Below are 22661 nucleotides of genomic sequence, written 5' to 3' on the forward strand. Positions count from 1 at the left end.
CACCGCATAAACCCTGGAATCCCAGCATTCAGGAACGGGAGAATGGAGGACCAGAAGTTCAAGTTCATTTTGCCTACTTAGTGAATTCCAAGGTAGCCCACGCAGGGCACACTAGATCCTATCCCAAAAGAACTGGATGCTGTAGCTCAGTTTATGCCCGAGTCTCTCCTGCTCCATCGACATTCGATGTACCTACACAGACTATGAAGCGCAACTGTAAGTCTTTAGTTTTGCTTTCCTTTCGTTTCATACTGCAAAGTGAAATTTTTGGTTTGGTAGGCAATCACTAGCAAAAGTTTCGGTTGTGTTTGCTTTCTTTGGTTGAATTGTAGATAGATTGCCGTTCCTATTTTCCTAAAACTGGAAATGCTGTCACAGGACCGCTCAGTGTTTAGCTATTTTATCATGACCATGTGTTTTCTGTTCTCAGTAACTGTGTGAAGGTGCTGGGCCATATCCTTAGTGAGGATGTGAAGGCAGTGCTTTGGTGTGAGTGGTTGAGAGGTAGAAATAAAGACTTAAGTGTCCAGCTGAGGAACAGGCCGGTGGGTGGGTGAGGACGCCTTATGTCAGGACTTTGAACTGTTCTTGGCATTGAACCTTGGCTAACTATTAGCCCTCCCTCCCTCCCTTTCTTCTGAGTCTGCTATTGTGGAGGTTACATAATTACCTCCTATTGGATACCTGTTTGAAGGCCTGGCAATGAGTGGTTTAACACACAATTGTTTCCTTCCCAGTATTTTATCAGAGCATCTACAGAAAATGATGTTTTTACAGTGTGGCAGATTTCCTACTTGAGCTGTGAAGATACCTTGGCAGGAAGTGGTGAGGTTTGCCCTCTCCCATCCTCCTCATGCTCTCGGCCTTTGGCTTTCATGTGAGATACTAGTGTGTCTGTTCTGGTGGGATAAGTAATGGGCAAACCCCACATTTCCCATCTTGCATTTCCACGTATGTTCTTATGATATCCTGGTCTCCATATGGAATTCATAGTAAAAGTTGGGGAGAGCAAAGGTGGGTCCTGGGACTTAAGAGGTCTAGTACTTAAGAGCCTCATAGATCACTGTAAATAACCCCAGTCCGGCTCATTGCACCCACATCTGTGGGCTTAAAACTACCTATCACTCGGATCCAGGGGATTCCATCTTATTCCGGCTTTAGCATGTGGTGTGCGCGAACACACACACACACACACACACACTCACACACACACTCTCACATACACACACTCACACATACTCACACACACTCACTCACTCACACTCTTACACACACATGCTTACACACACATTCACACACACTCACACACACTCACTCACACTCACTCACACACACATACACTCACACATACAGTCTCTTACACACACATTCACACACACACTCACACACACTCTTTCCCACACACAAACTCACACATACTCTCACACACACACTCACTCCCTCACACATACATACATACACACACACACACACATACACACACACACACACAGAATCAAATAAAATAAAGGGTGAAAGAAAGCAAAATTAGTGATTACTGGAACCTCTGGCAGAAAGTATATCTTCAGTTTGTGCAGACACTCCTTCATTCACCATAAACTAAATATTTTGTAAGTGGGACTTCTTGCTTGGTTATGTACCATACAGTATCACTTCCTCCTGGTGATCACCCAGGCACTTGTGAATGTGTTCCCTGCCTCTGCCCACCATCATGTGTCTTGCTCAGTGTCTTACTAGCTTAAAATATACAATTTCCAGTGTTAGTTCTACTGAACACACACTATTTTTGTATCATTGTGAAGGTGATAAATTGCAGGTCAGGGTTGTCTAAGATCTATAGATATACATGTGATTTACATATACTTTTAGTTAAATTATGTTGGAAAAATTAGATCTGTAGGGAAGTGAAGAGGCTACGTGGAGGCCAGGTTGTCTCCTCAACATTCCACATTGCCTGCTTAGAACATGCTTTTGAAATCTCTGTGTGCATAGAACCCTATGGCTGCAGAGTGGCTCTTTCCACACAGTTCAATCCCACTGCTGTGGCTGTAAGCTGGGTGAGTGGAGCAGTCTTTGGGCTCACTTTCATGGGAGGCTGTGTTCAGTGTAAGGGGGTGTCCCCGACCCTTTTCACTTTCTGGGGAAAGCTTTGACTATTTCTGTTGCAGGGCTTCCCTAAACTCAATTCTTATCCTCTTTGGGATCAACTGATGTGTCTACAATTGCTGGGCTGACTGGCAAATGTATGAATGTTAGGTTTTTTGTTTTTTTTAAGACAATTGCAAATCTTCTGCAGAGATGGTTGTCTATTCACAGTACTGTTTCATTCATGATTGTGATCCACCTGTCATCAGCAGCTTGGCCCCAACCCTTGCCAGCAGAGTCTTGTTCTGTTCTGTCTATTCTGAGGGATGTGCAGTGATGTTCCCAGGTGGCCCCAATGTGCATTTGTCCAGGGCTGAGTGCTCAGCTGCATTCTCTTTTGTGAACCTTGCCTGCTTTCTTAGTTGTCCCCCACCTGGCTCTTTCGAGACAAGGTTTAGCCTTGAACTTGTTATGAAGCTGAGAATGACTTCACCTCTCAAGTGTGTGGATTACAGATGTGCACCACCCCTTGAATGTGTGCCTCCCCCCTCCCATTCTTCTTTCCGTCACTCCCTGCCTGCCCACTGTTGGTCTTATATGCAAAGTCTAAATGGTAGTCTTTCTATTTTATTTTGCTCATATGAGATCTTCCTACTTCTTCTGCACCAGCACCTTTCTTTAAACAAATCCACATGTCTGGTGAGTCCTGTCTTTTCCTTCCTGTTTCCACTTCTATTGATTTACATTATAAAAACAAAACCAAAAGCCAGCTGTGCGGTGCTGGTGTATACCTTTATTCCCAGAATTTGGGAGGCAGAGGCAAGTGGGTGGAGCTCTGAAATTAAGACCAGCAGCTAGTCTATAGAGTGAGTTCCAGGACAGCCAAGGTGTCACAGAAAAACAAAGAACAAACACAAAGTCACCCCCAATCTCCGGGTCCAGAGAATTTTCTTCTCTTTTGTTCTATAAATGCTTCATATCCTACCTCTAAATCTGCAGTGCATTTTAAATTTCCTTTCTGTGTGAGGCGTGAGGCCGCTGTGAGATTTCCCTTCCTTGTTTTAATCCTTGGATGTGCAGTTGGTCCAGCACCATTTATGGAGAAGTGTCTCCTTGCTCCTTTTAATGGCTTTTGTGCCATTGGGAAAAATTGTACAATCAAGTGGCCAAACTGTGTGGCTCTTTGTGGGCTGCATGCTCTGTTCCATCTGTCCGCATGCTCACACCACGCAGTCTGCATTACCTTAGCTATGGAACCGCTCAGAGTAATTTCCTTCTTCCTTCTCTTTGATGGAGTCTCCTTTGAAGACTCGCTTCCTAACCCCACCTACTTCTGTTTTATTTTTACCTGAGAAGGCCGCTGTGTTCCTTGAAAATGACCTCACTGCTCTCCGAGAAGCCCTCTCTTTCAAGTGCCTGGTTTCCTGAAGGCCATTTCCAAAAGGCTGGAAATGTCTGCTTATCAACTCTTTGGCTTTTCTCTTTGTCTGGAATCCTGTGTTGAGCTGGGTGGCAAGGCTCTGCAAAGGAGCCAGAGCTTTGATCCTTGAGTTTGGATGGACTCCTGGGGCCAGCACTGTGGGTTAGTCACAATATAGATAACCAAAAAGGCACTGTGGGGTGGGGTGCTAGTAGTGGGGGAGACTGGATGTTTGCGATCACCTGGGGAATCTGGTAGGGGACACATCTTGCCACTTTTTATCTAACTTCTCTGTTGTCCTCGCACTCTGACCCTGTCACCTGGCATGACACTTCAGGATTCATTCAAGTCTCATTAGTGTGGTTTATTTGCAGCAGCGCCTTTGTCTTTTCCGAGTATTGTTTACATGCCTCTTTTGAATTTTATCCCACTGGAATGTTTCCCACTCACAGTGGTTAGAGATGTGTTTGGGTGATTGGTGGAAAATATTTAGAATTTAGTTATCAGAGAATCATCTCTGGGGCAAATAACTTTCTGTACTAGAGAAGCATAGCAGATCAGATCTTGATTGAGAATTTAAAAGTTTATTTTCTTTTGTGTGCACGTTTGTGTGTACGTGTGTGTGCAGGTTGGTTGATGTCAAATGTTCTCTCCAGTTGTTTCCCCAGAGTTTCTCACTGAACCTAGAACTCACTGATTTGGCTGGGACAGATGGATAGTGAGCTAGGGGCCTCCTTGGCCCTTGCTTCTTCCCTTGCATTTAGATTGCATGTGTGAGCCACTATTCCTGGCATTTTATATGGCTGTTCGGGATACACATCTGGGTCCTCATGGTACTGTGGCAAGCACTTTCCTCCCTGAACTGTCTTCCTAGCCAAATGACAGTTATTATTATTATTATTATTATTATCATCATCATCATCATCATCATCATCATCATCATTATTAAGATAGCTTTGGCTGTCTTGGAACTTCTCTGTAGACCAGGCTGGCCTTGAGTTCACAGAAATCTACCTGCCTCTGCCTCCTGTACTGGGGTTAAAGGCCTGCCCCACCACCAACCTGCTGCCAAATCTCTCTCTCTCTCTCTCTCTCTCTCTCTCTCTCTCTCTCTCTCTCTCACACACACACACACACACACACACACACACACACACACAAACCGGTGTTTTCTTTCCTAGGATACTTAGGAAACCTTCAACTCTGTTAAACTTGTTAACCAATGATCTAAGAAGTTGCTTGTATTGATGGCTGAAGTAGCCCTGTTTCCTGGTACTCACTTGGTTTTGGCCTCTCTAGAAATCTCGTAGGCCAGCACTTCTGAACTTCCACCTTAAGAGACTCCTCTTTTTGACACCCCAGTTGAGATTTGGTGGTTGATAGCCCTTTAGTGCTGCTGATACTTTAAATTTTCTGGAGATGAGCAATATTTTCATTTTCTTTTCCATATTTTGAAAAGTTAGCTCTGACTCCTTTTCGAAGAGCTGTGTGGCTGAGTGGCTCAGGGTGAGCTCCACTCCGGATACTTCCATTTGTATCTTTAAAGGACTTAGATTGCAGTCACTACAGTGTCCGGCTCAGTACGACCTCCCTTGGAAATACTTTCATGGCTTGAAAAGCCAGACCTATTGATTATTGATACACAGGAGAGAAATACACCAAAATTTGAACAGTGGTTATAGTTATTTCTATTTTCTTGTTTATGCTTTTTTATGTACTCACCCATTTATTTAATGTACTGTGCTTATTAATGTACTTTTCCCAAGGATGCTCCCACTACAAATATTTATGGCTTTTGTAATCACATAAAGCAATGAGTGCTATTAAAAAAAGAACTTACCATGGGCATGCCTCGCTGTCAATAGTAAGATTATTGATCTGTCGCACAGACCCAGGGATGCAGCCAGCAGGCCTCTTATTTCCACTTGCTGCACAAATGCGACTGCTGCTTAGATAAGGTTGCCAGGGTCTTGCCGAGATGTGCAGTGAATTCTCTGACAGAATGCTCTGTGGCCACAGCTGCGGCCATGTGTCTTGCTGAGCCACTCCAGGGCAGCATGCCTGCAGGGATGCTATCCTTGCTGGCAGGACCAGGACTTGTCCTGCTGGGCCCGAGCCCACCAACTGTTGTAGCTACAGCACCTCAGCTGTTGTGCCTTACCCTGACTGTTATCAGCCACGCAGCCTTTCATGGTTCAAACCAGGCCACATCTGTTGTGAGTCCTGTGACCTTCTAATACAGGCCAGAAAGAAATGCAGAGCATGCTTTTTCATCTCCCTTCATTCTCTAAAGACACTGTGTAGAAAAGTGGTTTGCTTTTTTGCTGTTGTTGTTTTCTTTTCTTTTCTTTTTTCTTTTTTCTTTTCTTTTCTTCTTCTTTTTTTTTTTTTTTTTTTTTTTTTTTTTTTTTTTTTTTGCGATCCATTAACAATGGATTTATAATGTTGATTTGAGCAAGTGAATGGTGTTCAGAATGTTGTTTGTTACGCAAATGGGTTTGATTGCAGGTCTGTAAGCTTTTCTCTTTCCTCCCTCCCTCCCTCCCTCCCTCCCTCCCTCCCTTCTTTCTTTCTTTCTTTCTTTCTTTCTTTCTTTCTTTCTTTCTTTCTTTCTTTCTTTCTTTCTTTCTTCTGGTGCCTCCCAAGAGAACTATACTCAGAGGTGCATCCACAGCATTGCAGTGTGTTTCATTTTTTCATTTCTTTTATTGTTATTATTATCTGGAGACAGGGTCTTTTTCTATAGTTCAACCTAGTTTTGAACTCAAGGTCCTCCTACCTTTATGTCTCAAGTACTGGGCCCTGGCTCCAATAACATCAGAAATGAGTGACCTGGGCATTAGAACTTTGGATCTAAAGGGACTTTCTGATGTAGAGAACCGGCATGAAGTTAGAAGGAGCAACACTAAGGTGGGTGTTTGTGAATGAGACACGAAACTAGACACATGTCTAGTTCTGATGGCATGTTAAGTTTTGCTAATTCATCACATTATTTAAAAGAAATGGTGTGTAAGATTGTGACATGCCTAAGGTCCTGACACCTGGACATGTTGGTGGTTATTGCAGTGATTGGTATTTATAGGAGGAATGTATTGCTTCATTTAGGCATCTCACTAATAGTATATAAAGTAAAATAGTTTATAAGGTGAAGTTGTTCTCTTTAATTTCTGCATGTCCTTCCAAGTTCTCTTCCTCTAGCTAAACTGTGTCCTAGAGCATCCCTCGGTGTCACATGGAGGTGTCAGGGCCAGCAGATGGATTTATGAGCTTACATTTTCAATGCTTAGCCAATGAGGAGACCAGGGAGCCTCTTAGCTGAATACAAATACTATCCCTACTCTTAATGAATTAGTACTATCTTGAATGGAAAAAGAGCAGAAACTGATTAGTTTAAATGTTTGAATTTATGGGAATAAGGTAGCTAGACAACAAGTCTGGGTTCTACCCTTTTTTTTTTTTTTTTTTTTTTTTTTTTGAGGCAGAAACATAGTAGGGACTGTCTCAGAGACAGGATGTAGAAGCTGGCATTCACAACCGTGCAAGGTTCAAATAGGTGTGTCCAGCCTATGCCTTGCCAGTCACATGTAGTCTCAAATTACTGTGGATCTGGTCAGGCACAAAAAACATACACTTATTTAAAATATTATGTTTATTATTATTATTTTTAAGACAGGATCTCTTTATGTAACCTCGGGCATCCTGGAACTCACTGTGTAGACCAGGCTAAAAGCTTAGAGAAATCTGCTTGCTTTTGCCTTCAACGTTCCGGGATCGAAGGCATGTGCCACCATACCTAGAGATTTCGAACTCTTGAACTTTGTATATGAGATTTAGGTAGTAGAGTCAAAAGGCTGGTGAGCCGGTGGATAGTGACCCATTCCCTGTGCAGCTTCCTTCAGTTTCCTCTTTGGTTTCCATTGTCTAAAGAAACACCGGAGGCATCAGGGTGAAGGGAACGGCAGAGTAAGTGCTTCACTTGCTCAAGGGCCTGGACTCTTCTCCAGCGCTCAGTCTCTTTCCCGTGTTCAGAACATCTGCATTCGTGCACACTTGGATTGCTTTCCACGTTCTGTACTGAGGTGGGCTCTCTCACTGAACCTACAGCTCACAGATCTGGATACTGCACCTAGCCAGCCTGCCTTGGGGATTCCCTCTCCAAGTCCTGAGCGTCCAGATTGACTGTATGTGGGCCACCATGCCTTCTCCACTAAAGTCCTCATACTTGAAGTACTGGAGTCGTATTTACCCTTCAGACTTCTCTCTGTCACTTCATTTTAACATGTAATGAAAGCACAAACTGGGTAGACGGGCTACCAGCTTTTTCTTTCTTGGTAATGTAAGTGCTGTGGTATATCTTCCTTCACACATGGAGCCTGTGTGGCCAGCCACTGCAGTGTGGGGTAGTATGATTCAAAAGGCTTCCTTCTCATCCCCGTTTCTCAGTTGAAATGCGAACATATGCCTGCATGGAATGTTCCCTTCTTCTGTTTTAGGGAAACTGAATTGTTTTCTCAGCAGTTAGTTGGCGTTAGCATAATGCCTCCCTGTGTAGGCTGTAGTGTTAGAATTCTTTTTGCAAGCCTTGTAATAATTTTCAGGAATTATCACTTTTATTATGGTGTATTTGGTCCAGCGAGAAAGTGTTTTTGATTCAGTGTGAAATCTCTGAAAAGGACAGTCAAACCACATTGTGTTTTCCGAGGGATACAGGGTTGGGGATCTAATTGCCCCATGGAGTGTTTGAAGCTGGGTATATGACTTGTACAGTACTGACATTTTGTTTGGGTCTTTTTATGTGTTTGGAAAGATTTTTTTTCTTACTCTCCACAGTTCTAGAGAGAATGTGGAGCTCTGATTGTCTAGCCAAGGAACATCTGAATCTTGTCACATACATTGTCCCTCTGGTAGGGAACTTGCCCATTCTGTGCCTTGGTGGCTCAGTTTGTTACCTGGGAAGGGTGACAGGATTTGCCCTCCACGTTCTGGTGAGCAGGAGATGGGGTTCCAGGTTCAGGCTCAGTTCCTCTGCCATTTAGTAATCATAAGAGTGTAGATGTTATCAAAGTCTTCAGTAATGCACCCAGAAGCTGCAATCTTATTTTTCCTCTAGATTGTGATTCCATCATATTGAATATAAAATATAAAAACATTAACCAGACACTAACCGGACACTAACCGGGAACTATGAGGAAGGAATTTACTTTGTGACATAGAGATGGGATTTTTTAAAAAAGTCTTTACAAATGTGTATTAAAAACCTTTCCTTTTGCCACTATATCTTCAGCTCTGTTTTATCCTGACTTGACTATTTCTTTACTTTGCGTTTGAGACAAGTGGTTTGCTAATAGCACAGGCTAGATATCAGTCACTTAGATGTGTGCACCATCAGGCCCAGCTAAAAATGTGATAAATGAGAGAGAGAGAGAGAGAGAGAGAGAGAGAGAGAGAGAGAGAGAGAGAGAGAGAGAGAGAAGATGAACCCAGGGTCTCCCACATGCTAATAAGCAGGCACCTCCTGCTTGCTCTACTCCTGTGAGTTATGCTGATAATAGCGCTCTGGTTCAGTGCGGGTGGAGGAATTGTTTTGAGACAGGGTTTTCCTGGGTAGCCCTGACTGTCCTTGAACTCACAGATGTCTCTGCCTCCCAAGTGCTGGGAGTAAAGGTGTGCACCGTGGCCCATTTCTTGTTCATCTCTGCCCCCCCCCCTTTTTTTCTGTGTGTGCAGGAGTTGGAGGAGTTCAAACATACGGCTGTACGCTGCGATGAAGCTTACCGCTATGAACGTGCCAGGAACTGAATCCAGGTTCTTTGCAAGAGCAGATCTCTCTGGCACCTGGAGCTCCTCTTTCAGGGGCACCCCATCAAGCATCAGTGCATTTTAGTGTTGTTACCTTTTTTTCCTTCCTGTGATGCATAAACTTCAAATGCCTCACTCTACTTGTGTAACACCTGAATTCTGTAGCCCCACACCCCTTACAACTGCTCTTGTAATGTGGGATTTAAGGATTTTTTCTGTCTGGGAATGAATTAATCAGAACTGAACAGAGCAGCAGAAAAGAGGAAACTGAGGCTTCACTTTATCTCTAAAGATCTGGGATTCACTTAGCAGGTCCTTGCTGGAACTGAGGACATGGTGTGTAAGGGTGAATCTCTTCAGTGTCCTTTGTAAGTAACGATGAATGAATGAAGGCAGGGTTTGTTTCCAGATCTTCCAGGATCTCTAGTCTGTGATGCTGCTGTTTCTCTGGACTTGCTTCTTGTACTAGTTTGTAACAAATGCAACTAGTGCATTATGTGTTACAACTTACTCATCTGAGCAAATTTCAAAGGCGCAATCTGTTTTACTCAATTGTGCCTGATGGTGAAGCCCCCAAAGCTATAGTTTCCTTTTGAAAATCCGTTGTTTCATTTTAGAAAGGAAGAAGTCTATTTTCCCTCCAACCTCCAGTTTGATTGACTAGGTTACAGAGTTATAAGCCTATTTAGATTCCAAGTAGACAGATACCTTTACTGGAAATTGATTTTGCTCAGCTCTTTGTATACAAATGGTAATTGGGCAGAGGAGGGGAGGTATTGAGCTGAAACTTTGAATTTGAGGCTTAAGCTTTGCAAGTTGTAAACTGCTTTTCCTTTGGACTGTGAATGGGTTTTGCAGTATAATTAATCTGAGCTGGAGGTTTTACCAAAAGCAGAACCGAGAAAACATGGGACAACTTCTGCCGCAGAAACACTGCCATTTCTTCACTGGGAAAATCACATGGGCTTAAAAAGTCTTCCCCCACCCCCTTACCCCCAAACCTCACATACAATGGATTTCTCTTTTTAATTATTCAAGCAATTGCTATTTAACAGCTATTTAAGCAGAGCGAATGATAAGTGCTTTAGCCATCTTTCTGTGATCTGGACAAAAAAATGTGGTTACAGTTTTTCTTTTTAATTAAATCATTTCATTTAGGAATCTAATAGCTTTTTAAAATTCTTTTTCTTGAGAGTTGTATTGTGTTATTTCAAGCTAATAACTCCCTTTCGATTAGAGCAGAATCCAAGCTAGTTCTCCGGGTGAATTCTTGCTGGATCTGAAGAGAACAAAGCTAGCCTCAGTCTAGTTGGCCTAGAGCCTGACTTACTACCTCAGAAACATGGAGCTAGCACAGACGACTTGTAGCCTTGGGTTGCTCTGACTTGGAACACTTGTGTGGTTGCCTGGCAATGTAAACCAGTCCCTGTGTTCATATGTTCCCTTTAAATGCCATGGACCAATCTATGTCTGTGGAATTAAAAAGAAAGGCAATGAGGGGCTTGTTCAGGAGAATTTTGGAAGTAAGAAATGGTCCTGTGGACCAAGAGAGACTGTTACGGTTAGCCATTTATCCTAGCCAGATGCCATATTGTCCCTGAATTCTTGTGTGCAAGTGACACACAAACTTGAACACTTGCTAAAGATAAAAATCTTCATCGTTTCCTTTTGAGAGACTGTCTTGGATCTCACTTATTTATTACCTTTTATCTAAATGGCTTTCCATCCATGCACTTACATTGTGTTATGGAAGAATGCTCTACCCACCCAAGGCATTAAGGCAGAACGGGGGCAAGGCCATGCCTAAGTTTACACAGGGATGGCTCAGTGGTTAGGAGCCTAGGTTTCTGTTCCACCTCAAAGCGCCCCCCAGACGACTAACAACCACCTATAACCCCAGTTCCGCAGGATACTGTGCCCCATTCTGGCCTCTGCAGCCGCCCACTGCTTCTGGTGCACCTATATACTCTCAGGTACACACATACACATAAAATCAGTCTTTGAAAGAACACATTCAGCTTGTCATTCCTTGAACTCTCCAACAGGATGCTCTTGGCCCTCTGAATGCCATTGTCACACAGGTCTCTATACTCCTCGTATGAGGGTATAGTTTTTATTTGTTGTTATTTTTTAATTTTTTTATTCTTTGAGATCTTCATATGTATATAATGTATTCCAGGCATATTCACCTCTACTCTGCCCTTTAGCCTGTCCCAGAAAGCCCTGCCCCCAACATCATGTCGTTGTTTTAGAAAATAGTAAAGTCCAACTAGTGAGTCCAGTGAATACATTGGGCCATGGTTGACCAGATACACACCCTGAAGAGCAGTGACTCTGCCTCCTCTTGCAGTTGTCAGCTGTCAATAGCTCCTCAGCTAGCAGTAGGAGCTCCTATGCCATCCCCAGCCCACGCGGGAATGTTGCCTGGCTTGATCTTACACAGGAGGCCATGGCTGCTGTGAACTTAGGAGTGCAGTGGCACTGACATGTCAGGTGGACCCTGTTTCACACCAGGGCCCTCACATCTCCTGCTCCTGGGTTATCTTTTGTCCCCACTTATGTTCTTTGAGCTTTGGGAGACTTGGGTGTGAACAGATGTTCCATTTATGATGGAGACACCATAGTCCCTCTACACTCCACCAGTTGTCAGTCAATCTTTATTAATCACTGCCTTCGTACAAAGAAGCTTCTCCGAGAAGGCCCAAGAGCTTAGTTAATCTACGGAGGTAGACATAGTTAGGAACAGTTTGATATAACTGTTCTATAGGGTTTAGTTTTATGCAGCTTATAGTACTAAGAAAAACTGTAATGGTGTTATTATCGCTTCTGTCTGTTTTGGAATGGTGTGTGTACGTACACATGTGTATGTGTTCATGTGTGCGTGGTTGTGTCATGGTGCCATGAAGGAGCCAGAGCATGGCTTGGAGGAGTTTGGTTCTGCCTTCACCATGTGGGTCCAGGGGATGGAAGTGAGGGTGTCGGGGCTGAAGCATCTTTACCCACTGAGCCTTTTGTCTCTTCTGCTTTCTGCTCTACGTTTCTTTATAAATAGATGTGTCTGCACTGTCACTCATCCCCTTGAAAATATTGATCTGAATAAGGATTCTTTTCTTTTGCGGTAGTAGACACGAGACTTGGGGTCATTTCACGCTAGTCAAGCTCTCTGCCACCAAAACATACCCTTGGTCTTCTGAAATTCCTGTTTTGATCCGTGTTCACTTAGATAAAAGGGCAACAGTGGGTTCATAGAAAAGAGAAGGTAAGTAAAGGTAAAAACCAGGTGGGCTTGAAATTGCTCAAATGACTGTATCTACTTTCAGAGTTTTGCTTCTGTAGAACTTGCCAATCCTCAGCCCCTGGTGCACACTTACTGTCTTGGTCTGGCTAGGGGATAGGTGGTGCGTTTGCTTGTGATCCAGGCCTCCTGCCTTGACTTTATTCCCTGCATAGCAGAGCCATCCTCAGAGTTTATGTTTGTAAAGGTGCTTTTGAATTAGGTCATAGCTGTTTGAAATTATACCACATGCCATTGTGTCTACACAGAGTGTCCCCTGTCAGACCCCATCGGTTACTACTTGTGCAATTCCCTTCCCTGACTTATTTAGGTCTTACTGGAATTCTGCCTTCCCAACCTTCAGTGAAGAAGCTTTCTCTCCAACAACTCCCCACATTTCAGCCAGCCTGGATTCTTGTGTGCACACCTATTGTTCTGTGTTTGTAGGCAGGATTGCACTTGTGCAGCATGTAGAAGTCAGCCGAAGTATGGTACGGTAATGCACGGTATTTTGCATTGTCATTTTTTATTCCTTATTTTCTTGAGATGGGGTCTCAGACTGGAACTAAACTGGCAGGGAACAAGCCCCAGAAATCCTTCTGTGTCCACCTCATTGTCGGCACTGGGGTGACTGGCGTGCATGGTCTGTACTTGAACTTCATTTTCTATGCTTGAACAACAAACCCCTTTAGCCAGTCTCTCCAGACCCCTAAACTAGCCTTTTTTTTGACCCTGATTCTCCATGGTTTCTCATCTGATGGACTGGGCTGTGATTGAAAACTCAGGTGACCACAGGGGATGATTTCAGGTAAAATGGTCAGATGGACGGAAGGAGCAGTGAGCTCCAGGTCTCAAGGCCAGTCTCTAAACAGGTACCTGTTCTCCACACATCATTGTTGACGTGGGCAATAAACTTCCATTACAGATATCCATGGACAGTGGGGTTCTTTCCTGGGTTTTGCCATACTGGACACACACCCACACACACACACTGTTGGAGAAATAAAACATCTAGGCTGTGCTCGGCTTGATGGGCAGCGGTGTGTGAACTACTGGCTGCATTTGCCATTTTGTGGATCACTAAAAATTTATGAAGATAGGCCAGAGTGGAAAAAATCAGTGTACACATCTGTAGCATTGGATGTGATCATGATACTACTGTGACAACAAGTCTTCATTTTCTTGGTTAGATTACAGAGTTGTGGACTCAATCCTTTAGGAACCAGAGCATTATTATAACACAGGCCAGAGAGCTGTTCATTTCACCTCTGTCTGGCACCATGAAGTCTTTGAAGCCAAGAATCCAGTCTTTCTTTTCAGGATTGTGTCTTTGTGGCAGGGAATTTTCTCCTTCAGATTTTCTCTACAAGAGGTTATCAAGCTGTGACAAGAGTCAGCTTTTGAAGCACGCCACATGTACCCCAGACCTTTTGGAAAATGTATTTGTAGTCTGTGAACTTTTAAAGGCATGGCTCAATTAATTATAGCAGAGGCCTAGCTCTAATTTTTCTAGTCTTGATTTAAAAGACAATTCTGCCTACTGGAAGACTTCTCATGTTCTAATCAGGGTTTGTCTCCCTGTCTTATTTCAATCTTACGAGGTCCTGTGTGATCTGTTGCTCACAGGACCTAACTCTGTGGTGTGACCCCTTATTCCCTAGAATTACCTCTGAGTTCTAATGATTTATTTTACTTAAGAAGAAATCATGGCTCTGTGTTAGATCTCTTTATCATGTTAGATAATGACAAACAATTCTTTGTAGTTTGGACAATAGGTGCATTTGAATATGATGAGATAGACAATCTGCTGTAATCGAATCCATTGTATTTGAGGTTGGCTTGGTCCCACACTAGCAAGAACAGTCTGCAGCACCATAGCTGCTAAGAGGGGGCACTTCTTGATTCTGCTTTTTGGGACACTCACCAAGTACATTTTACCACAATTAATTGAAACATAGCACAAAGGAACCGTGAGACTCATCAGAATATTTAATTACTTTTAACTATAATTTGATACGTTTGCTTATTGTAGGCACAAAAAAGATAAAGATATATTCATTTCAGACTATTGTGTGGAGTTTAATGCTCCTAAATGCTCTTTAAAATTTAGAGAAAATCGTGCCTGATTTCATCATTCTCGCGGGATCCTTAATTTGTTTGTTGTATGAGGAATTATAATAGACATAAACAGGCTACTTAACTGTTTGTTTGCCACGGTCAGAATATGTGCAGATGAGGAGGAAAGGGCCTACCATTCTCCACTTTAGTGAGCTGGGTAGAGGCGCTATGCCCGTTCCATTACTCACCCTGTGTGCTTTTACTGGTGCACTGGAGGAACTTCCTTTTGATGCTTTCAATTTTGAGTTAGTCTCTTCTCCTAGACCCCACATCCTTTAAAATGCCTTGGAATTGGACACCCAGTCAGGTAAAAAAAAAATACCTCTGTGTCTAGGCTATTAGGTGTGCAAGCATGCTTTAGAAGGACTTTGGGGTGCTCTTATAAACCCATCTAATCTCTCCGCTAATTGAACATTAATGATATTCATTAACCTTTTGTTATTGTGACAGATACTTTGAAACTTTGAAAGGAAGAAAGATTATAATTTGTTTGTGGTTTTAGCCATTTTAATACATGGGTCACAGACTCTACTTTTCCTGGGCTGTGAGGAGAGAAACCTCAGACTGGAGGAACAAAGTCTCTGACTTCAGGACACTCAGGAAGCAGGGAAAGAGAACACAGGAATTAGAGGCACAAGATTCCTATGAAAGGCATGTCTCCCACAGACTTGTGGTTGTTTTAGTTAGGCTTCTTGCCAGCCCATTTAGTTATTAAGTCATGAACCATTCTATCCCTTGATGAAGAGAGTGTCTTCATGATCTAGTCCTCTTTAAGATTGGAACCTAGGGTTAGGGACTGTCTTAGTTAGGGTTTCCATTTGCTGTGAAGAGATACCATAACCAAGGCAACTCTTATAAAGGAGAGCATTTAATTGGGTCTGGTCTGGCTTACAGTTTCCAAGGTTCAGTCCATTATCATCATGGCAGGAAGCATCTTGAACCAAAGGTAACCAGGAAAGAGACTGACTCTTTGGTGCTAGTTGAGGCTTGAGCATAGGACCTTATAGCCCATACCACAGTGACATACTTCCTCCAAAAAGTCACCTCCTCGAACAAGATCATAACTATTACTAGTGTCAATTTCTGGGCCAAGCATATTCAAACCACCACAGAGATTAGGCCTTCGATGTGTGTGTGCGTTTGCACATACACTAGGACTTCACATCAGATTAAGTGAGATCATATGTCAGATACTGTCAGACCTAGCAGAGGTGAAGTGGGCATTACTGGTTCATCTTGATCCCATTTCTTAGAGTCTCAGAGACACTAGCTTCTAACAGTGGAATCTAGAAAACAGTATCTGGTTAGCGCTGCTCACTGCTTTTGCAGAGTTCTCAAGTCTGTTTCTCAGCATACAGGTTTAGTGCTTCCCCATGGCTTATAGTAACTGGCTCCAGGGGATATGATACTCGCCTGTTGCTTTATTGGTATGTACATGACATATACACATATACATAAATAAAAATGAAAGCAAATTATAAAACCATCTATGTCAAATTTTTACTTAATATGTTGAGAGGAAGAGAGCTTTTGGGAATGAAAAAAGGTTCATACACAAATTAACACAGTAGAGTTAATGAAAATTCACGTTCCTTCTCCCAAGACCATGTTTTTCTAACACTCTCAGAGTACACAGAGCCCTCCGGAAGATCCAGTTAAGGAGATGGGTAACACATCTGATTTTACATTCCCTGAGTACAAACATTTATTCTTATAAACTGTGTCCAGTAGCTATGGGAAATTAAATCATGCACACAGGAAACAGTTTCCTTGATGTCTTCAGTAATAGGTAACTCTTAGGATAGTTTTATAGGAGGGGATTGGGCCTCTGGGCCTGAAACCTTTTTATCTTTTTCGCTTTCGGCTGGAAATGAGGTAGGCTCGGTAGAAGTTCTGAGAGGAGATGGAGTTTTTGAGAACTCCCCGATGAAAATGCCTGCCACTCACTCAGCTCTCTGCCTAGCAACCAAGTTGACTTAAGATTCCTCCGGCTGAGGGAGATGTGAGCACCATTGGCTGGTTAATACTGTCGGTTCTTAAAGCTCCACTTTCATCTTGTCAGGATCGGTAGACTGGAATGATGGGAGTCTCTGGGTTTGTCCCTCATTTCATTATTATACAGTCAAGAGACAGCTAGAGTGTGAAATTCTTCCTTCCCAGGTTTGCTAGCCAGTGGGGGATATGTATTTGTTGCTTAAAATGATGTTAGAGTTGACCTCTTTCAGAAACGTATGTCTATCTGTGTGTAGACCACCTTGTGTTACACTGTCCTGTGTACTGTTCAGTGCTGTGTACAACTGGTCTAGCAGTTTGAAGGATTATATATTACACAACATAAACCCATCATATGTTTCAGCTGACAAGTAACCCCAGATCCATAAACCACAGAGGCTAGGTTGTAGGACTTGCCAGAGTTATGTTTCCATAACACCATCACCTCCTTCCTGTTATTCAAATGATAACCATAGGCAGATTTACACTTATTGTCTGTTCTGAAGAGTGAAACCACACATTTTCATAAGCACGCTCCATTTTTAATTGTGTAATTAAGTTGCTGACATAGGCAAGTATGCAATTTCGAATTAAGGTAAGGATCCGTAAAGGCATACATTTGCATAATTTAATTTTCTGCACAGAAGATATTGAAAATCAATAGGATGATTCATAGCCAAACCATAGGAGCACCATGCTGCTGCTTGGCTGTTGGAGCTCTGGAGAGGACAGAGTATTACAATTGATTGAATTTGGCATGCTGACTCTGTAGCTTTACTTGGGAACCACAGATTGTGTTTGCAAGCCTCTGTTCCTTCAATAAAATATTTAGTTGCTTTATGTACACTATATACATTGTGACTGCTATTTAAAAATAGTTTTAGAAAATACGTTTAAATATCACCTCGTCTTCGATTGAATGATTTGAGATGAGAGCTTTAAATAATTTCCTTTTAGTTTATGCAGGTGCCATCCACACGTGATTCCATCCTTAGCTGGGGGTGGGGTGGGATCTTCTGGAGTGGACAGACACAATTGCAAGGAAAAGCGATACAGTTACTTCTCTTGGAAAGAGTGTGGTGCCTGGTGGTGGAGTTCTCTGCTTCCAGAAGGCAGCCTGTTTAGCCGTCAAGCCCTTCTGTCCTGCTTCGTTTTCAGCATTTGTGCTTTCTGGTAGATGAGCAGTGATGTAAGACAGGGGAGGCAGAGGGTGACCTTTGGCTGCTAACTCTCCGGGGGTCTCCCAAAGCAAATAAAGTATAACAAAAATCTAGGATATTTAAAATTATTTGGGTCCTCCTTCAAAACAGTTCAATGAATGTGAATTTCAGGGCACAGTATCCAGGAAAGTTTGTCACTCACTTGTGAATTCTATTTAAAAAGAAATTCACCCTGTGTTGATACTCATACCTCTTTTACTGCAAGAGGCCCTTTATAGTCGCACACATACTGATGATCGGAAGCTGACGTGATGGTTTAAAACCGTGGCTCTCAACCTTTCCCAATGCTGCTACCCTGTAATTCCCTTCTTCATGTTGTTGCGACCGTCACTATAAAGTTGTTTTCATGGCTACTTCATGGCTAATGTTGCCGCTGTTGTGAATTGTGATGTAAATGTCTAATATGCAGGAGACCTAATGTGGGACTTCTGGTTTAAAGCACGCCATTGTTATCACCCGGTTGTTGACATAAATGACAGGAGACAGTTTTGTCTTCTCATCAGTTCATGGCAACTCTTTACTGCTCCAGGTTCAGGTCAGGCTGGCTTCTAGTTGGCTCTGGTCTGGCCTTAATGCTATCACAAGACATGATCTCTTATGGTTTGCCTCCTGGCTTGGCTCCAGGTTCTGTTGTCCTTCTAGCTTCTGCTGATTCCATACTTGATCTTCACCTAGCCCTTTGTTTTGGGGATCATATCCCATTATCTTCAGGGGCTTATGTCTATCATGCCCACAAGCAAAGAAGACTGATTGTCTGATACCCTTGCACTTGATTTCATCACAGGGGTGTTTAGATGCTGGGGTTTGAGGATTCAAGGCTTAAGGAAAGAAATGGCCAGCCTACGTGCTGGCAGAGATAGAGATGTCTGGGTAGCTGTTCAATCCACAATAGAGTGATTGATAGAATAGGCTATGGTTGCTACTGAAACAGTGCTTGTGCCTGAGCAAATCCCTATTCTCTGATGGTGAGAGCAGTTCAAATGTAAATTTAGTAGAGTTTACTGGAGCAGAAGAAAATAAAACTTGGGCTGTGAACCCAATAAATACCAGAACTAGTTCTGAGAATCCACTCACCAGGGAGCTCAAACGTCATTCACAGAGAAAGAAGGGAAGGATCTAGAAATCAGCTGGGCATCAGCTAGAGAATGTAGCTCAGGCAGCGGAGCGCTTGCCTACCATGAACAGAGTTTAGTTTTCATTAGCTAACCAGCTGGGCGTGTTGAAGTTCACACTCATAATCCCAAACTGGGACATGGTGTCAGGGGCACCCAGGGATGGAGGCTGCCCTGGGCTGTATGAGACCTTTTCTTTCAACAAACACAAACAGTCATCTTAGTGGGCTTCAGCTGAGGCTGTCCACCAGTTTATTATATCAGAAACAGTTAGCTTCCTGCAAGTTCTGCAGCCGGCAAGAGGTGAGTTAAGAGCAGATCCCTGTATCCTGTAGTCTGTTGGGCTTGGAACTGAGTGAGGTGCTCTGCTCACAGCCAGTCCTGTTCTCTTCTGAAAACCCCCAACAGCTCCTGTGTTACAGACAAGGAAACAGATAACACCGAAAACCCCAGTAGCACTGGCGTTTATTGCTTACATTGTTAGGACGCTGCTGTCCATCATTGTCCTGATACAAAGAGGAATGGCTTTGAAGCATTGTGGGAAACTCAGTAGACAGATACACATTAAAATATTTATCATATGCACACAAAGAGAACTGGTTGTTTAGCATGGCTTAGGGGAGGGAAGCTCAGGGGGCAGGGAGGGGATGCTTTCCTTTCCTCTAGGTAGAAACTGGACTCACTGGTGCTCTGAGTGACTCATCTACAGATGAGTGGATGCTCAGTGGCCCCATTTTCCTTGCTCTTTACACTGAGCTGGACTTTGTCATTTGGGACTATTGAACACACAGAAGTGATAGCAGGCTCTCCATTTGCAGTTGGAATTTCTGGTGTGCACATTTCCTTGAAGGGCTCATCTTAGGAGCTTCTGTCTTCTAGTCTTGGTTGCAAGTCTTAAACTTGTCTTCGCAGTTGAAGTGTTTCTTTTATTGGCTCACACATTCTCACCACACCTAATGCCCTGACGCTGGCTAATCTGAGGAGAAAATAAGCAGTAGTTCCCACTGCTAGTCTCATTCAAAGCAAGTCTGCGTTTCTCCTAACCATTTTCTTTTCCTCCTGAAAGCAGACTTGATTTTGTTTGGGTGGGTTTGAATATTCATATAGGTGCATGGTGTGTGTTGTTTTGGGATCTGGACACCTGTGATACTCGTCTTTGAACACATCTGTGCATTCAGGTGTGGGTGCATCCCCAGAGGCGTTTTGCATCAGATGGAGAGGATCAGAGGGACTGCTTTGAATACAGGAGTGGACAGATGGAAACTCTCCGAAGCAGTGTAGAGTCCTTTGGCATTTGTTGGGTGGATTGGATTCCGTTGAGTGTTCAGAAGAGGTTGGCCATTATGCAGTATTTCCTTTGGAGCATTGGTAGTGGAGGATTTTGTACTTTGCTGTCCTCAGAGCCACAGGGAATATTTGTGGGCCCAGAGGCCTGGAGATGGTGTTCACCCCAGAAGGCTCCAGCTCTTATGACTGCTTCCAGGGCAGAGGCCCTGGTCTTGCTGCATCTGTTTGGCTCACAGTTCCCATCTCTGCTTTTAATTGCACTGAAGCCTAGTGAGTGTCCCTGGACCTGAACCCACACCCTCCCCCTACATGTAACACGGAAGAACACATGTGCCCAAGTGGCTTTTCACACCCAGAACACACATTTTATTCAGGTACTTAGAATCCAAAGCACACATTTTGGTTCTAAAGGTGATCTGACCATAGGCAAGTAGAAGTGTCTTCATTTCTTGAAGCGTATTTCTTATCACTGAGACCTTAGTATCCATACTTGGTGTTGTGGAGACTAATGATATGTAATGTGTATCAAGTACCTCGTAAAGGTTTGGCTGGAGTCTAGCCTGATCTACAAGGTCAGTTGCAGGTCAGCCTGGGCTACAGAGTGGTGCTATCTCGAAACAAACCAACTGCAACCTAAATCCGAATATAAAGCCTCATAAATGTTATCACTACTAACAGTAAATGTGTCAATGCCTTGCTTTGGGTTTTCCTGTTTTTTTTTTCTTCTCTTTTGAAAGAGGCTCTTACTCTGTAACCCAGCCAGCCTAGGATAGGAAGCTATCTTCCTGCCTCTGCCAAGTGTTGGGATTATAGGCACAAGCCAACTCTCAACAAAACAAAAAGGAGGTTCTATTTAGATGACCCCTAAGGTCTTTGGTTCTTTAGTTACATCGCTGTGTGAGTCTGAATAATAATAATAATAATAATAATAATAATAATAATAATAATAATAATAATAATATTCATTCATTCATTCATTCATTCATTCATTTATTTATTTATTTATTTATTTATTTACCCTGTCTCCTGTGACTTGTCTCATTGTATTCTCCATCTCTTCCAGCATTGACTGAAGGCTACGTGGGGACCCTGCAGGAGAGCAGACAGGGAAGCTCAGTGCAGATCCGCAGGCGAAAGGCGTCGGGAGACCCCTACTGGGCGTACTCTGGTGAGTTCAGCTGTGTTGGTTAGTGCTCCGGAAGGATAAAAAAATCAGAAGCAAGATTTGCCTGAGTCTTGTTTTTTATTTGTTCAAGAAATTTTTGCATTGTTAAAAGTTGAAATATTGAAGCCTGCTTTTCCTGAAGGCTTTTTACCTGCTTTCCAAATCTGGAAAACCCACACCCCTTATGGCTAACAATATGTGTTTGTCCCTTGTTTTCATGTTAATGAGCCATTGAACCAAACTTGTAACTTTGAGAGACAGTGTTGCCTTTAGGGCATGGGGTTTCTCTGAAGACCAGCTAAGCATCATAAAGCATTAGTTAGCCAGTGGGGTCTCTCTGCTGTCACCAAAGAAATCCCAGTGGGGTCTCTCGGATGTCACCAAAGAAATCCGAAGGTATTTTCAAGTTTCAGCAGTTGATCTCATTGCCATTCTTGACCTTATCCCAAGCTTGCTGTTACTTTGCCCCTTTGAGACAATGAAATGAGACACATTGTTACAATTTTAGTGCATATTACATTAGAAATAAGTCCTTGCCTTTAGAGACCTTTCAGGATTATGCACCAACACTAAGTAACTAGAAAAATACACTAGGTGGATAGTTATTTTTAAAAGAGATGTTAAAACTCAAATTTATGGAAAATGGATCATAGCAAATTAGGGAGGATGACTTGAAGAAGACAGGCCACTTTGAGATTACCATGACAGTGAATAATTCAAATTCCTTGTTTGAGAGAGCTCGGAGGCACGGGTATTACTCTTCATAATAAATCTGTGTAGTGTGCCGCGTTGTTGCATATAGAATTGCTGAAATTCTCTTCTTTCTCAATCCCAAATTTCCACCTGCAAATCTTGTTACATTTATGTCACCGTAAAATTTATGGACCTGATCTTTAATGACTCCTTATCTGTTGGCGGTTTGCATTCTTTTGTCTACTGATAAATCTCCTGCCCCTGCAGGGAGAGTGGTCAAATCTGTTTTCTTTGGCAGTTCACAGACAGCGATGGTGAAGAATTCCACCCCAACCTCCTTCTTTGTGATCTGAATTATCCAATTAGAGCCTTCTCTCACCATTTTTTGATAAATGAAGGAAATTGGGAAATGGGGGTCAAAATTATAGACACATAGCATCTTGCCAAGACACGCAAAGGAAATTTATCATTGTGTGTGTGTGTGTGTGTGTGTGTG

General features: G+C 42.9%; 1 protein-coding gene across 2 annotated transcripts in view; it reads left to right on the plus strand.

Moving 5' to 3' along the window:
• Positions 1-22661, plus strand: part of PTPRG (protein tyrosine phosphatase receptor type G) — a 659839-nt gene that overhangs the window by 146701 nt on the left and 490477 nt on the right. For both annotated transcript variants that reach the window (XM_080926850.1, XM_080926851.1), the window contains exon 2: positions 21371-21475. In XM_080926850.1, the coding sequence (XP_080782976.1) occupies positions 21371-21475 (105 nt within the window). The remainder of the gene's footprint in view (positions 1-21370; positions 21476-22661) is intronic.

Source organism: Micromys minutus, assembly GCF_963924665.1.
Source record: "Micromys minutus genome assembly, chromosome: 12".
In the NCBI taxonomy this organism is placed as follows: Eukaryota; Metazoa; Chordata; class Mammalia; order Rodentia; family Muridae; genus Micromys; species Micromys minutus.